This window comes from Thermobia domestica, chromosome 1 (assembly GCF_964235325.1).
Source record: "Thermobia domestica chromosome 1, izTheDome1.hap1.1, whole genome shotgun sequence".
NCBI classification, from domain to species: Eukaryota; Metazoa; Arthropoda; class Insecta; order Zygentoma; family Lepismatidae; genus Thermobia; species Thermobia domestica.
The window spans coordinates 393,121,141-393,139,427 of record NC_137454.1 but is presented as its reverse complement, the minus strand read 5'-3'; the positions used below and the strand labels follow the sequence as shown (position 1 = coordinate 393,139,427).

The window sequence follows — 18,287 nt, the reverse complement described above, 5'->3', positions numbered from 1 at the left end:
CCAGCATGAATTGGTTAATTGTTATCAAATACAAGACTCGAATAGTAGCGATCACCTGTTCCATTTAGTTAGTTATCACAGTTTTGATATGAAAACTAGTCACAAACAAATTCCTGATCATTGAAGGTGGAAACAAGTATTTTTTTACAAAAAATTTTAACAGATGTAGAAGGAGAATCAAGAAATAAAGATGATAGGGCTAGTTACACTGGAATTGTAAACTGATATATTGAGATTGAAGCTTTTGAAGAATATGGGATGGAAATAAATGTTAGAAAGACAAAAGCCATGGTGATTGGAACGAAGAGGTCTGTGTCAAATATAAAAGTTGGAGGGGAGAAAATAGAACAAGTGAATAGTTTTCGATATCTGGGTAGTATTTTTAGTAATGACATGAAGTGCGAACGTGAAATAAAATCAAGGATAGGAATGGCGAAAGAAGCCTTTAGCAGGAAGAAAAGTCTGTTTTATGGGACCTTGAATAGAGAGTTGAGAAAAAGACTCATAAAATGCTTCGTGTGGAGTGTAGTACTGTATAGGGCGGAAACGTGGACATTACGTAAAAGTGATGAAAAACGATTGGAAGCCTTCGAAATGTGGGTGTGGAGAAGAATGGGGAATTTAGGATTTAGATTTCTGGGCTTTCGGCATCTAAGGCCATTTAACCCGTCACGTTTGAGAGATGACGTCCCTCGGCGAGCACACAATCCGAGGAAAGGGAAGGAAGTAAGGATTGGGGAAGGAAGGAAGCGACCTGGGACCTCTTCTTTAGTCCTGGACCTTGCTTTAGTTAGGTACCACCCCGGCATTTGCCTGGTGTGAATGAGGAAACCCCAGGAAAACCTCATTCAGGATGGCTGGTCTGGAAAAGCATTTTACACTTTTTCGACAGAGTGCCCTCAGGGTACACAGTGTTGTCATATCAAAACTTTTTATCCAGAATTACAAATACTATCGTTAGTCAAATATCATATATACACAATTATAGGCCGCCTTGTACGGAAATTGTTATCGTAGAATATTTTCCTTTCTTCCACTTTCAGTTGTTTTCTGCACGTTCTACCTTCTGAGTAGTATTTAAACCGACGTCTTATGGTACTACTAGACTCACAGGTACGCTAGTCTGCTGAAATTGAATTCGATCGTAAGTCATACTCTGCCGCAGACATCCTATGTGTCAGACGCATCCCCATTGAAATTTTCAGGAACAACAGTTTACAGTATAAGCGTAATTCATCAAATACTTTTTTCAAAGCAGTTGCTTTAATTCATTACTGCTTCAGAAGTTGTGTAGCATTATGACTAAGTGCACATGGCCCGGCTTCATCCCCGATACCAGAATTTAATCTCAGCTGCCGACACAAACAGTGTTCAGATCCCACTTTATTCAATAAAATGAATCTCAGATAGTTTCATTCTGAAAAATAACGTAAAATTGCAAATATTGCATTATATATTGTAATATTCGACAAGGTTTTGTTTACAAACATCCGACACGTGCTTATATTGACAAACATCAACCATGCGCGTCTTACTACGGATTACTATAGCTGCATACGGCAGAGACATCAGCGACACCAGTGGTCATGTGACAACGAAGGAACAACAGAGCCATCGCCTCACGTGGAACACCTATATAACCGAAATGATCTCAGCGACAAGCATCAGTCTGCGACTGGTCACTTCTCTCCTTTCGCTTGCTTCGGAGCCCTAGGAGAAAGCGAACCCAAAGCCTCTAATTTGCTTGGAACTCTATGCTTCCTGTCTTCCTACCCACAAGGGACATCACCCAAGTGTCCGGCTCCGATTTCAATGATTGTTTTCCCTGATGGACGGCATGTATGCATTTTTTGTAACGACAGAAAATTTTGCAATGGTGCATGTTTTCTATCTTTTTAAAAGTAATTTTTAAGAGTTATGATGTGGTTATTAGAGATTAGTACAGAAGTCCCTTACTACTCTTTGTAAACGGAGAGTCAATGAAAAGAGTGAAGAACAACATGTGGATACATATAAGGCCTAGGGGGAAGCTGTATGGTAGGTATGACCTTGACGGCAGCCATCTTAAAATCCGCCATTTTGAATTAAAGTGAAGTTTTGAAAAATGAAAATCATAGCATGTGACATCTCATTTTACTAGCAAATTTTCCCCAAAAGCCAATGGTATGTTTATTTTTGTTCTATATTTAACCAGTATGAGTTTAGGACTGCTTCTAATTAGGGATGGCCGGATCCGAAGATCCGGATCTGATTGGGTCCGGATCCCTTGGATCCGGATTTCGGATTTCGGATCTGGATTCGGATCTGGATTCGGATCTCGGATCTGGGTCCGGATCTCGGATTTCGGATCTGGATCCGGATCTCAAATCTACGGATCGGAGATCTTGATTCTTATCCAAACCCACATCCCACCCAAATTATGATAAACTTGAATATCAAAAATTCACCGAAAGTAATTTCACGAAGTCCTGACAGTGAAGGAGAAAACAGAAAATTAAGACGGATATTGACAAGTCTATTTGTCTCCTTCATTCTACACTAAAGATCAAATGCTTGCCTTACTAAAAAATAATCTGATTTGACCCGGATGAGAATTCGAATGTTGAATCTAGGTCCACCCGGTTGCAGGACCGAGATGAAATACACACATATTTATATTTGAAACCGGAATACAAAACTCGAATATTTAAAATTCCTCAAAACACCTATTTCATTGACAGTTAAGACAAGTATTGACTAGTTTTTACGTATATTTATCTTGCTCAGTCTGCTCTAAATATCAAATGTATACTTTACAATTAGATTTAATAATTATTTAGTAAATCACAATATGAGCACCGAGAATAAACTATGAATTTTGGTGCCTCTTATCTAGATTTGAAATTTCGGATTCATACATAGAATCAGACTGAAAGATAAATATTTGAGATCTGGACACCGAAACAAGTACTAGTACCAAGATCGTAGCCGTTTTACCTAGGTAATGCGTGTGGAAAGCGAGCACTAATTCCGCATGTACTTTGGGGAACACGAGAAACTAAAAACAGATAAATATTCTTTTTCAGGGGCAAGTTGCGCTTTAACATGACTTTTCATGAGTGTTGTGTTCAAATACGAAAACTGTAATGGCGACTTCTTTGAAATAAATGTCTTTTCTTTTTTAGCAATAAAGTTAGGTACTTTCACATTGAATAAAAATTAGCAAAGCACATTTCACTGATTAGAGGGCTGGTTCTTATGGAAGCTTTCACACTGAACCGAAGATTTCCTCATGTGGGTATCGGATTGCCACAATTCACCTTGCTGAAAGACGTGGTTTATCAGGAGGTCGGCCAAGATTCTTTTGAACGTAGCCTGTAGACTGCTTCTGGTCTCAATTATTCCCATATAACAAGACTAACCATATATAAAGTTGGTTCGAAATGATTTAAAATATCACTAATTGACCTTAAGGGGATAATCGCGATTTAAATATTCGTAAATCAGAAGAGATGTAAAAGTTAAGCGTTAAAATAAATCCGATAATTCCTAATGCAACCTAATGATAGCAATAAAACTCCTTATGTAACATTTTCAAAGCTAAGATTAACAGTTTTGTTCCTGAAGAGGGTTTATGGCAACATAGAATATTATAAATCCAATTATCATAAGTAGTACCTCTGACAGTCCCGCATTTCACATCAACATTGCCCTTCATCCTGACAAGTGGGCAATTCACTTACCCACAATGACTTTTCAGGCATTCCAGTGACATCAATATCTCAGTTTGAGTTTGGGGTCATGCTTCGGTGAACCTTGACTATCACCATCAGCAGCTATTAGAGAATCAGAGCTTATTTCTGTATTAGACAATGTGGGTAACTATAGCTTTTCGTCTATAGAAGACAGAGAGCGTGCCTTAGGTGCCCGTGGTCATGGGTTCAATTCCCGGAGAGGCACTCAACAATTTCGATGTTGAACCAGCATCGGGAGGACCATTGGGGAGTTATCTTAAGTAAGAGGTAGCGGACTGCAGTCTAGAAAGCCGGCATTAGGGACTTCGGGTGTCGATGCGTTGACTACACATCCCCACTTTCAACGTAAGCCCGGTGGTAGGAACCAAAGGACTGTCGTGCCAAGAATTTAGATTGTTTTAATTATCATAAATGTCTTCTTTATTATTAAATTTTATCCAATATTTTCTTTTCAACTAGTTTGGGAAACTCAAGAGCTACTTGTTTTCTTTTTAATTCATGTTCATAGTTAGCACAAGTAATCACTAAGGAAAAACAATCTTTTCAATAAAATTCACCTCGCGTCTTTCGTAGCTCTAAGTTTAGTTATTTTTAGTTTTCTTTTCTTTTTTTTTAAGTTGAAGGGCGGTTTATCATTTTCCCCTCGCTTTCCCTATTCTTTTTTCTAGTTTTACCTATGTTTTTTTGCACGGACATTGCGCCTATACGCACGTGCTTAGTGTGTTCGTTTACAAAAGCGGGCCATTTTCCTGCCACTATAGAAAGTAAGAGTGCACTGTATCAGAGAAATAGTAATTGACGTATGTAAGTGAATATATCTGAGATAAAGTCATAATTACTGTTTTTGCATCTTACATAGTTTCCTCATCCTGATTAATCTCTTCATCCCTGTTTCCTGAATTCCACTTCTAGTAATCTTTCTTGATGGGGGACTGATGTCTCATGTAGGCTTATTAACTATAACATTAGCAATAAAGAAAGTAGGGTTTAATTTGCACTAATTTTAAAACATTACGTTAATTAAATAATAATAATAATAATACGGAGCGAGCTCAGGGTACTTGTTAGGATTCTTGCTTCGCAATTGGATAATACCTGGTTCGAATTCGGAGACCAGCCGTCCTGACTGAGGATTTTCCAGGGTTGTTTCTCAGTTATACTGGGCAAATGCTAGGTTAGTACCTTGATCTAAGGCTCTGGAAACCTTCCTTTCATTTCTTTTCCAAAGTTTTCATCTGTTGATTACTACAGTGTAAAATGGCCTCTGAGGATGTATCTGGTAGCTTATAGTAAATAAACAATAACGACGTAATATATCTTCACGAAACGTGTGGGTTAATTTAACTACAGCCTTACAGTCCCAATAGATAGCTAAAGTTTTAATATCAATTTCCTGACTTTTATATACTATTTTCATATTGTTTCAGCTTTCAATTTTCTCATGTATGTTCCCACCGAGAATTGAGCCTGAGATCACATGAACAAATGCGAATGTTAAATATTTTTGAACACTTTAATATACAAAACACAAAACGCTTCAATGATACGATGCATGGATATGTTTTGGTTACGTCCTGCAATGTATGATTAAAGAAGCCAGGAGGGTGAAGAAAAAATAACAGAAATCTCTTTTATATTTTCTCCTTCAACAAACTCCCGACCTCAGAAGGGCAAGCCATAAGTTAGGTAATAAAGTCATATAACGAACACAACCATTTCGCTCTCCTGAAATTATCGTGTGTATGTTTAAAAATCTACTGTTGTTCCACGCCAACCAGTCTATATTTTTTGTTGTATATACCTTCGAAGTGAAAGATATTCATTATTACATTTGTTGGTGGTTGGTCTCGTGAGTCAGAAACTACTATTAATAAAGAGTTTGTTTTGTCTACTATCTTTGCGATTAGAAGGGCCTTATCTAAAAGATATTTCATTTGTATATGAGAAAAGAAGAAAGTTTAATTTCTAAGAATAAAATAAATATTTTCAATGTGAAGCTAACATTAAGTTTCGAAGAGGAGCTAAACAGAAGAATTTGTTACCATTTACATCAGTTTTCAGACAGTTCACTATACTCTGAAATGGGAAGAAATCAAACTTGGAAACATTTTACTAAAGAGACTTCGACAGAAAGTGCAACATGTAAATATTGCAAGGTTAAAATAAAATAAAGAACAAAGGTAGCACAAACGTGTTATGGAAACATTTAAAAGCACAGCAACCTACTATATCAGTGAATCCGAAAAAAGTTTTAACGAATTTTAGATATTCAATTTTAAAATCACAATTTCAGATGAAGGTTTGGATACAAATCAAGATGTGAGATTCGAATTTCGGATCCAGATCCGAGATCCGGACCCAGATCCGAGATCCGAATTTCGGATCCAGATCCGAGATCCGGACCCAGATCCGAAATCCGAATTTCGGATCCAGATCCGAGATCCGGATCTGAGGTTCGGATCCGAGATCCGGATCTGAGGTTCGGATCCGAGATCCGTATCTGGGATTCGGATCCGAGATCCGTATCTGAGATTCGGATCCGAGATCCGGATCTAGGTCCGGATCCGGCAAGATCCGGATCCGGATCTCACTGGATCCGGGATACCCGGATCCGAAAATTTTTGGCCATCCCTACTTCTAATGTGCAACAAGTGTCCACGTCTAAATTTATTACATTTTTCAAGAGTTTCGATTTGTCAGTTCATGAATAGTAAAAAATGAAATGAAGTGAAATCTTTGAGTATTACGTCCCACGGTTATGCCGGTTAGGCTAAACGAGACAGTAATGATGAGTAATGGATGAAATGATGGAATGAAGAAAGTGGGAGGAAACGGGAGAATCCAAAGAAAACCCACGCACACGGTGTTTGTCCACCACAAACTTCACTTGGCGGGGGCTGGGATCGAACCCGGGACCCCAAGCACCAGAGGTGAACGTTCTACCAATGAGTCACCGCGGCCCAGTTCATGAATAGTGTTGAGATAAGCATCCAGCAATCTTTCTGAATTTTGAAGACTTGCAATGTAATTATTTATTTCAAACTAGAATACATGAAGAATTTATGGACCTATGTGACGTAAACATGAGAAGACTAGAGAGACATGAACAAAGAAAAATGAAATTGTAATTGATTATCGTGACATTAACACAAAATTATTAGGAAATTATAGCGGACAAATTTAGAAAACATGAGCCATGACAACAATTGTAAAGTGCCAGTTGGAATCTTAAAACATGCGGTGAAAATTAGGAGTTATGCCGATTTGAAAGATCGAATAATGGACGTTTGGTTCACATTAGAAGCAGTCCTAAATTCATAGTGGTTAACTATAGAACAAAAATAAGCATACCATTGGCTTTTTGGGAAATTTTGCTATTAAAATGAGGTGTCACATGCTATATGGTTTTAATTTTTCAAAACTTCATTTTAATTCAAAATGGCGGATTTCAATATGGCTGCCGTCAAGATTACCCTTACCGTACCACTTCCCTCTAGGCCTCATATATATTACCGAAGCTTTTATCTACTTATTATCATTAATACGCGGGTTAGAAGCGGAGGTAAGGGACTTACGCATATAGTAATAGGGACTTACGCATATAAACAGTTAATATGCATGTAACTTTCTTCCAAATGTGCATATCTTAAAACTAACTTCGCCATTGTTTTCCTGATTGAATTCTAGTCCGAAATTATGTATCATATCACCCTATTTCCATTTAAAAAACTTGACCTTAATTCAAAATGGCGGATTTTAAGGTTGCTGCCGTCAAGATCATACCTACCGTACAACTGCCCCTTAGGCCTTATATGTATCTACATGGTTTTTCTTGCATTAATACTTCGTTTACAGAGGGGTATTAAGGGACTTCTGCAGTAATCTCTAATAACCACATCACAACTCTTAAAAATATATATAAAAAAATAGAAAACATGCACCATGGTAAAAATTTCTGTCTTCACAAATAATGCATATATGTGCTCTATCAGAAAAAAAATCATTGAAATCGGAGCCGGACATTTGGGTGATGTCCCTTGTCAGCTTGCTTCGAAGCTTTGTTGGTACTCCTAACATTAGTTATCTAGCTTGTTTCGGAGCTCTGCGACTCTTTACCCCCTCTGCTTGCGTGGAACATTGAGGATCCTAAAATCCACTCCATTCAGCTTGGTCGGAGCTTTGTAGAGAACTATCGCAGGGTGCTCAGATCTTGGGTCACCTCTCTTAACCCAGTATTAGAGAAATTACATTAAAATGAAATTGTAATACACTGTTCATAGAGAATTTTGTAATAAACAATAGCGAACTGTAATTTGCTCTACCTATACCTGCACAAGCAGAACTGTACAATGTATATACTCTAAAGCAGCGGTTCTCAAACTTGTTGTTACTGGGACTCACATTAAATAATAAAAAGTATTTTGTGGCCCACTTACTTTTATTCAAATGTACATTGGCATTCTACGTAATGGGGTGTATTTGAAGATGATTAAATTTTGTAAGTCATATCTCTAATTTCAGTTTGTTCAATAACAGTCGGTGCGAGTGACTAACATGAGATTTATTTGGGGATATTGTAAACACACCGAGCGACGACGAAGTACAGTTCGATGCTTAAAATTTAATCAAAATTTAGCTGGTTTCTTTTATGTGTATCGTAAATATCTCACTTTCAAACTAAATTGTAATGTAAATTTATGAATATAGTGGCTCTTTCGGTACGAGAGTTTCAGCGTAATGTAAATTCCTCTTTCAATAGCTGTAATGAAATTGTACACATGCACAAAGAGGGCTAAAGTGTTTCCATAGATAGATAACAGAGCTAACACTACTCCCGACACAATGCCCTTCCCTGTGACAGATTCTAACTCACCCACTTTCTTTACATCCTAACCCAGCATCTGTACTGACCGTAAAGCAGGATGGGGCTCTGAGTAACCACTTCCTCTTCACCTCATTAACAAACGCTTCCAATTTTAATTTCTGAATAGTACTTCACAACATGTTTCTGCATTAAAATAAAATTTTCATAATTAAAAGGAAACACTTCTTGCGACCTACCAAAATACGGCCCAGGACCCAGCAATGGGTCGCGACCCACACTTTGAGAAACACTGCTCTAAAGAAATAAAGGTCAATCGATTGGATTTGTCGCACAACATTTTTCATAAGTTGTCTCCATAAAGAGTTAAACTTTTAGTGGTTTTAACGTTATCTTTGTTTTGATTAGGGGCCGCGGTGGCTCAGTGGTAGAGCGTTCACCTCTGGTGCTTGGGGTTACGGGTTCAAACCCTGCTCCCGCCAAGTGAACTTTGTGATGGACAAACACCGTGTGCGTGGGTTTTCTCGGGGTTCTCCCGTTTCCTCCCACTTCCTTCATTCCACAATTTCACTCATTAATCATCATCACCGTCTCCTTTAGCCTAACCGGCATAATCGTGGGACGTAAAACTCAAAGATTTCATTTCATTTAATTTTTGTTTTGATGAGAAGATGATCGTAAGAAGAAGCATAGATGGGCTGATGAGATTCTGTAAGAACTTACTTGGGAACTCATGTATTGTGTGTTCTTTGTTAGTTTCAAGTGCTGTTTGTGGAAATTTCCATGTTGTTCGGCGACTGTTGTGTTGTGTTTCAGGTGTTAAGCTCTTCTTGAAGAAAAGCTAGGAGTAGTTGTTAAGCAAGTCGATATCTGTCTTCCCCCATTTATCCTTTCTTCTCCCCAAACAACTTTCTTTTTTTTCCCGAGTTCCTAACTTTCTTGCCTTCCTGTTGCGACGAGTCTACAACTGTTCTTCTTCCGGTTTCCGTCCGGAACCTTCCTCCGACTCCCTTCTGTGTTGGGTGCTCAAGGGTTGCCATCCCCGCTATTTAAACTATATGATTTCATGCTGTGTAACTCAAAATTTTCATTTCACAAAGTCATGACCAGGCTGCCATTTATACTTTCAGGATGTAATTTAGTACTAGTAACATTTATTTAGGTTAGTGGATTGGATGAGATTTAACCATTGGGCAAGTGGATTGATGACGGTCCTTTTAGCACCAAGGCCATATGAGACCTGAATCTACAGCTTAGTGGGATCTGAACCAGAGCAGCCTGAGTCTTCTGTGTCAAATAGACGCACACTAACGATGAGTGGCGGCTACCGGGCTTAAGTGATCTCCGAAATAAATTTGTTAGTTTATCGCATTCCACATACATCAATAATCCTTCTTACCATTTCTAAGAATTTCATTGCCTTTCCGTTTTCTTATGCTTTCTGTTTAGAACTAATACTGCATTTTTCAAATTTCATTCCATGTAAGAACTGCGTCATTTTTTCTTTCTTTCATCCATTCTACTTTTCTGTTTCTTTTTCTTAGTTGTTACTTTCTTTCGTTTCTCCTATCATACTTTCGACCGCTGTTAGTTGTGATTCAAGTCAGGCATCGTCATTAATACCAAAGCTAACTAGGGATGATTCCATACCGGGACCAAGTACCTGGCGAAAACCTATATATCGTCTGAAAGCTACCTTTTTTTTTTTGTTGTTGTAAAAATGAGACGTTGCAAAACAGGTTCTGTACAATGAGACTTTTATACGCCAAGCTTGGGAGAAACATCACATGGCACTATAGCAAAAGACCTTAAGTATTACTGTCTCCAAACCATCCTAAGTTGTCAGTGTTTTGAACCATTGTAAAATACATTTTCTCATTCCGTACATATTAGTGAGGTCACCAGACCAGCCGCAAAACGCCACCATATTTGGCGCGAAACGTAATAAAATTTTCAGAAATAAACCCTGCTTTTCCTTTATTTTTGAGCACTTTTTATTACTTTTTTCCCTTCCATTTTATATACAATATGTGCACATCATTTTCCTAACATGACTAACATTACCGGTATAGGGCCACTTCCTAAAGCAAGAAGAGGATTTAAGTACATACTATTTTGTACTGATCTAAAATATTCCAAGTAATTTTTCCTCCCAAATTTTGCGCCCCCTTATTTCGGCGCCTGGAGCCGTCGCCCCGCTCCCCCCACGGCACGGCACTGCCAGGCTCAAATATCAATGCTTGCTTACCTGGAAAAGTTACAATTTGGAGCAACGTTTTCTGTCTTATTTAAGATTGTTTTATCTGTCTACTTTTAACCTCAAGAGTCTTCACTACAGCGACATTAAACTACCGCTAATTTTAGAGTTTTTCTGCAATATCTTCAAAACAAATAAAAAATATTCTAAAAGCAGAAACGTAGTGAACTAGACAATACGATTTTCCATGTGATACCTTTACCACAATTCACATATCTGCTTTTGGTATACTGCTATTTACAGAACCCGCAAAAAATGCTAAATCTATATTCAGCTCCAAATCGAAAACAGATAGGTGAGTTGTATTAACGGTATCACATGCAAAATCCTATTGTCTAGTTCACTACGTTTCTAATTTTAGAATATTTTTATTTGTTTTGAAGATATTGCAGAAAAAAACTCTAAAATTAGCGGTAGTTTAATTTCGCTGTAGTGAAGACCCTTAAGCAATACTCGCTCCTAAGTTAAATTGGTTCCTAGAACAGCAATAATAAGTACCTACTTTTATAGCTAAAGTACAGGGCAAGTCAAAATGATGGCCGCGATTTCAGAGGTGTTGTTCTGTGAAATCCAATATTGCGAGACACGTGCTTAGAAAACTAAACTGTCAAAGTGTTCTTGTGGCATATCACGGTGTGTTCTATGCGAGCACCTCACTTAACACGACACACATCAAGCCGATAGTCTTATCTCCTACCAAACCTTTTGTAGCATATTCTCCAGTCAATACCATTTTCCTTAACTGTTTGCTGCTGACTCCTAGCGGTAGAAAGTGGAAACACTGCATGGAAAGTTAACTTTGAAGGTTAACCTTTCGAAGCGCACGTCTCACAATAACATTACATTTATTAGATTACATAGAACACAATTTCTGAAATCGGGATCATCATTTTGACTTGCCATGTACAGCACTGATGAGGCCCCAAAAAAATTAAATGTACTTACCGCACGAAAAAACTGGTACATATGCTGTGGATTTGTGTCAACAATGAGTTTATAAATTTCTTTTTGTCGAATTTCTTTGAGCACTTGTCTGTACGTGGAAGGGTTGGCTTGGCGGATGTACATTTCCATTCGGGCGGCCGGGGGAGCCTTTACCAGATCCTGCAGCTTAAATAATCCTGGATGAACATGGAAAAGAAACAAGGAAAGAATAACAGCACAAAGAAGAGAGTTAACTGAAATTTTTTATTATTATTTCGTTGGAATAAGAGAAAGAGAACATGCAATGGAAAAATCTAAGAGAAGAAATACTAGATTTAGTACTTATACTAATAGTAATAAAAGTAATAGTAGTAATAATAAACATTCTGCAATCCATTCTTTGCCTGGAGAAACATTAGCATTACAAGATGATCAATATGCATTGGCGAGCAGTCATGCATTTGAACTGCAGATTTCAAGACCTTTTCGTTCAAATTCTACAAAAAATTAGTTTCTAATAAACGTACAAGGAACAAAGTTATCACTACAACATTTTATTTCTAAATATTCTAACATATTCTGTTTTATTGAACAAAGCAAGAATATATCTTTTTAAAGAAAGACAATGAAATTAAAAGAAAGATTTCGAAACAAAGATTAAAGGGGAAATTATTTTACTTTAAACGACGTGTGAAAGTAGAAATTATTCCCCAGTGAATAAAGAACTTAACATTCTTTAGTTTGAATATAGGATAAAAGGAGTAGAAACAAGATATAATATTATGAATAAGAAACAAGATAAATTATTTTAGTTAGCAAGAAAACAAAGTACGATTTCTTTTCTACCATAAATAAAAGTAGAAATAGCAAGAAAACAAAGTACGATTTCTTTCCTACCACAAATAAAAGTAGAAATAGCAAGAAAACAAAGTACGATTTCTTTCCTACCACAAATAAAAGTAGAAATAGCAAGAAAACAAAGTACGATTTGTTTCCGACTACAAATAAAGTAAGACCGTACTGTTTCCGACCACGAAGAAAATAAAGTAGAATATATTGTTTTCATGAACTAACAAGGTAGACTTTTTGTACAGGAATAAGGAAAGAAGCTAACAAAGCACAATTTATTGTATAGGAATGAGGAAAGAAGCTAACAAGGCAGAATTTATTGTATAGGAATGAAAAAAGAAGCTAATAAGGCAGAATTTATTGTATAGGAATGAAAGAAGAAGCTAACAAGGCAGAATTTATTGTATAGGAATGAAAAGAGGGAAGAAGCTAACAAGGCAGAATTTATTGTATAGGAATGAGGAAAGAAGCTAACAAGGCAGAATTTATTGTATAGGAATGAGAAACGAAGCCAACAAGGCAGAATTTATTGTATAGGAATGAGAAAATAAGTTAACAAGGCAGAATTTATTATATAGGAATGAGGAAGAAAGATGACAGAGTAGCAATTGTTTGAAACAAAGAAATAAAGTAGAAGTATTTAATTTTCAGTAAGTAATATTAGTATAAAAGCATAATATACTAAATAGAAACGAAAAATAAAATTGAAACCACTTTAGTACTTAAAATATTAAAAGCTTAATTTATAACAATGTAGCAAAGAAAAAAGTTTTTTTTTAAAAAAAAAAGAAACTGAGAAAATAAAAATCAATAATTAGTAACAACCAATACAAAGATTTTTTTTTAGTTTAAAGAAAAGCAAGATCTTGAAGTTTTTGTTTTAATTAAAGAAACAATGTAGAAACTGGTCAAAAGAGGTATTATTTTTTTATTTTATACTTGGAAACACAATAGATAAAGAAAACAATAAAATAGAAGTTTTAATGATGGTAACCAAATAAGACGATATTGAAACAAGGAAACGAAGTTCAAATTAATTTATTTCGACAGAAGAACATGAATAACGTTTGAGTGAATTATAAGCAAAACAAAGAACTATATTTTATTTCCAATCATTTTTTTTTTTAAAAAGGAAGAATATTAAATTCCTAAGAAAACAAATTAAGTTAGCAATTGGTTAAATACGATAATTAAGTAAAATGTGTTTTATTTTTAAATTTAGGTAAAATACTTTATTCTGTACAAAATATGAGCATTTTGTTCCTTGAACATTCTTGGTTTTCTTACGAATTGTAATGTCTACAAGAATAAGAGATAGTTCTACTGTTTCTGCATGGCAAAATACAGGTAGATCTACAATAGATATTTACTAAAATAAGACTTTTTCGTTTATGCTGTTCAACGTATTTGACTAGCGATTCTTGCTCAACAGAAAAATTCAGAGTATCTAATGATGATATCTTGTCTAATAGTAATTTCTAAAATTATTACTTTTTCAGTTTACATATTTTTATCGTTTTAGCATCCTCATTTAATTGAATTCTTTATGAAAGCTTTTCAAGTTGTTATTCGCTGCTCTATCCAACTTTAATACTAAGAACCGTTCTTTATAACACGTCAGTCAATAAGTTCTTAGGATGACTAATAAAGAAATAAATTTTTAGGCAAAATTTCACTTTATTCGTCAACATAGTCTCCTTCAAGAATGATACATTTATTCTAACGCTTTTCCATAATTTCGATATCTTTTTTGTAGAATATCTTTCGCCTCAAAATAGGCTTCAATTTCAACAATCGCTCCTTTATTGGAGCCAAATCTTTTTCCCTGGATCATTTTGTGTTAGATCCGCAAACAGGTAGTAGTCACTGGGAGGGAAATACTGAGAGTACGGTGAATGGGGAAGCAATTCAAAGTACAATTCATGCAATTTTGTCATAGTTGCGATCGACTTGCGACATGGTGCATTGTCTTGGTGAAATCACACTTTTTTCTTGTTTATTTTTTACTTTTTGGAAGTTTCTTCCTTCAAACGCAGCAATAAAGTCATATATTTGCTATCGATCGTTATTTCTTTCTCAAGGTAATCGATGAGTAAATCCATTGCGCATCCCAAAATGCGAAGGCTGACATTTCCGTTTTTGGTCGCTTTTGGCGTTTTTTTTTTTTTTTTTTTTTTTGCCGGTTGCTATCCACTCAGCTGACTATCGATTTGGCTCTGGAATGTAGTGATGGATCCTGGTTTCATCCATTGTCATATACCGCATGAAAAATCCTTTTTATTGCACTAGAACAGCTCCAAAACAGCGCTCTGAATCGACGACGCGTTGTTGTTTTTGGTCGACTGTGAGCAAACGTGGTACTCCCTTCGAACAGAACTTTCTTATTAACAAGTATTAAAGCAAAATGATAAACACAGTACTTTCTGATAACTTCAACGTGTCAACTATCTCATGCAACTTCATTTTAATATCGGCCAAAACTATTTTATGGACTTTTATTATGTTTTTTCTGGATCAACTACCGAATTTGGTCACCCAGTGCGTTCACCATCATCGGTGTTTATGCTGTGGCGATTGAATTCAGCAAACTACTTCTCTACAATTTGTTTCGATGAAGTGTAACACTTTTCAAACCATTGCTTTACTTGAAGGATATTTTTCCCCGTTAAAAAGCAATGCTTCACAACACATGATAATCAGATTTTTCCATTGTTTCAAAAATTACAGAAGTTGTCACTAAAACCTCTGTAACTTGTGAAATAATCGTCAGATTGTTGTGAAATTTTGACACGTATCATTTGAAGGTTAGTATACTTCCTAAACATCATAGGGATTTGTGAATAGTGGCGACATCTATATGTCATACTACGAAATTTTTGAATGACGTGTTATCCTCAGTGTACTTCAAGAACATAAAGTAAATGTCTCAGATCATAATTAAGCTACGATTACGTATGCTTTAAGAGGCCCCATCACGGCTAAATTACAATACCACTAATTTTACAGTAATTATGTGATATCTTCAAACAGATAAAAGATAATTGAAAAGTGAAACAAGAGCTCGGTAGACAATATTATTTTACATCAGATACTGTTATCACGACTCACTTATCTGCTTTCGGTTTCCAGCCATTTAAAAAAAATCGGCATTTATTTTGGCGTTTCTAAATGGCTGCAAACGGAAAGCTACTAGGTGACTCGTGATAACGATACCTCATGCAAAATAATATTGTCTAGGGCGCTCTTGTTCCACATTTCGATTATCTTTTATCTATCTGAAGATATTACGTAATTACTGTAAAATTAACGGTATTTTAATTTCGCAGTGATTAGGCATGTTAATTTGAACACAACATCGTCCCTTCGGAAACAAAATGTATGTGTGTGTGTGCCAGACTGTCAAATAATTTATTACCCGTTTTTAAGATCGGAATTTGCTTTGATAAGGCGTGATTCGTCCGATTCGCCCTTAAAATAATAGACAAGATATCACAAATTTAAGAACACTTTCGAATAACTGAAAGGATAGCATATCTATTGCATTGTTCATGACGACTCAATCATTCATTGTTGACATGCTGATCATAAATCATTCATTGTTGGCATCAGCTCTGACCAAGATGCAATACAATTTGAAGCATTAGTTAGAAGTTCCCAACCATTCGTATTTAGAAATAAACTAGTATACGTATAATTAATTATGAATATTACGTAATAGAAAGGAAACTAATTACGTAAATCTACAAACACTAGTAAGTTACGTTCTTAAGTAATATGGCTGTAAGTTAAAATGGAAAGATCATACACAAACCAACTGGTATTTCCTGGTATAGCTATTTTCTAACCTTTTGTACCAACGAGTTCGGCTGCTAGGAAAAAGAAGAAAATTTAAACCCTCTTAATACCTAAGCATTAGGTATAATGGTCAATTATTAACTACGTAGCTAAGATTTGTTACATATTGTCTAATAAAAAATCAATCACTTTCAAACATGGCTGATATGAAAAAGTAGATAATTATCTTTAAAGTAAAATAACTTTAAGAGGAATAAAGACACTAAATAAAAAGTAAACTTTTTTTTTTTGTAATACTCTAAACTTTCGTCACCATTTTAAATAAACTTGCTACAAATAATGTTTTAAGCAAAATATAGAGAGAATACATGAAACTTCACAGCTTCTGTTACTATGATGCATCGCTATCGACAATTTAGTGGCTTTGTCGGATGTTCGTTAATCCTGTCAAGATTTACAATAGATATATTGTAGCACTTAGAGAACCTCAGAGATTGTTCTTAATTGTAATTCCTACATCATTTTACTTGTAACCTCATAAAGTTATTGTTTTTTTTTCATAGTTACGAACTTATTATGTAATACAAAACTACTAATAAAAAAACAAGTACTCTTACAACTGCAGCTATTTTTGCAAAACCCTGTATATAATGACTTATAGTAGTTGTAAGATTTTTTTTTTAAACGTTTCTGGTTATAATTCTAACAAGTAAGGTTTCCCAGGTGATACACGCAGATTTTAATCAAACTTCACAGATTTGTAGAACAGCAAAAAATAAGCGACACGTATTTTTTTATAGCGGCCCATATGCATATTTCGGCGGTATAATAGGGCTGTCAAATTGAAACAACAAAGCATACTTTAGGTAATAGCGCGAAAACGAGAAGAGATAGCCGAACGTTGTAAAGGAGCAAGTTGTCATGACACGATAAGCATTTCAATAACACATAGCGCTTCCACGGGGATAACGCACAACATCCGCAAATGGACCAATCAGGGATGAAAAGCAATCACAGAGCTTTATCTATTACGCGGAATCCAAATAACGTAGGTAAGAATAAAGAATGATAAAAATAAGTGATACGGTTTTTTTCGTTTTTGCAAGATGAGACAAATAACGTAAATAGATGCATCGTTATCTCAATGTCGAAAGATTGGAGAACTGGGAATATGAAGATGTGAACGCCTGTATGAGAGGCAACCCGTCAATCAGTGTTGTAGAACTGGTTGCAGGTGACAGGTAGAATCCTGCTCGAGAGATAAATACCAAACCTGGTCTTGTTGTTCAATGGTTTATATGTTATGTCTATTAGTAGTTAGTGATTGCGAACAGTTCAATGCTCATGATCAGTAATTTAAAAGCCAGCCAGCAGTAAACGAAATGACGCCCTCCCTGTAAGAATCGGCCGTATAGGATAGTAATACAAACATTGATATTGTTTTGCAACAAGCCCCGTTGTAGGGATAAATTGGCCCTTTGTGGGATACTAAACAACATGTTGAACACAATTGAACAGGTTGACAAAAATTGACAATTCATAGTCACATGCATATGAACATGCATTTAAACCAAAACACATGAATATGTTACACAAGCACTATTTTCGGTAATATGCTGTATGTTGAACCATAGCCGGCTGCTATTTAACAGAATGTAGCGTAATGTCGAATATTGTATGGAACGAATATAAGCAATTGTAGTAAATATTCGTCATACAAATGATTCTTATTGAAATCGGACATGAGCCTAACAGAACTTTCTTGACATAAGCAGTATTAAAACGATATTAAATGATTCGGGGCTACATGTATTTGTTTCGAAATATACAAATATAAATATTATAAAGTATGGCACGTCAAATGAAAATGAAAAGTTCCACAACTAACTAACAAAACAGTTCGATA

The 18,287-nt window shown here is 35.8% G+C and overlaps 1 protein-coding gene across 5 annotated transcripts in view; it reads right to left on the bottom strand.

Moving 5' to 3' along the window:
- Positions 1-18,287, bottom strand: part of LOC145665261 (glutamate receptor ionotropic, kainate 2) — a 1,060,711-nt gene that overhangs the window by 206,941 nt on the left and 835,483 nt on the right. For 2 of the 5 annotated variants that reach the window (XM_081732555.1, XM_081732559.1), the window contains exons 4-5: positions 16,432-16,455; positions 11,759-11,934 (exon numbers count right to left, since the gene is read on the bottom strand). In XM_081732555.1, coding sequence (XP_081588681.1) covers positions 11,759-11,934; positions 16,432-16,455 — 200 coding nt within the window. The remainder of the gene's footprint in view (positions 1-11,758; positions 11,935-16,431; positions 16,456-18,287) is intronic. The other 3 variants (XM_081732568.1, XM_081732571.1, XM_081732565.1) reach the window with 2 other exon arrangements.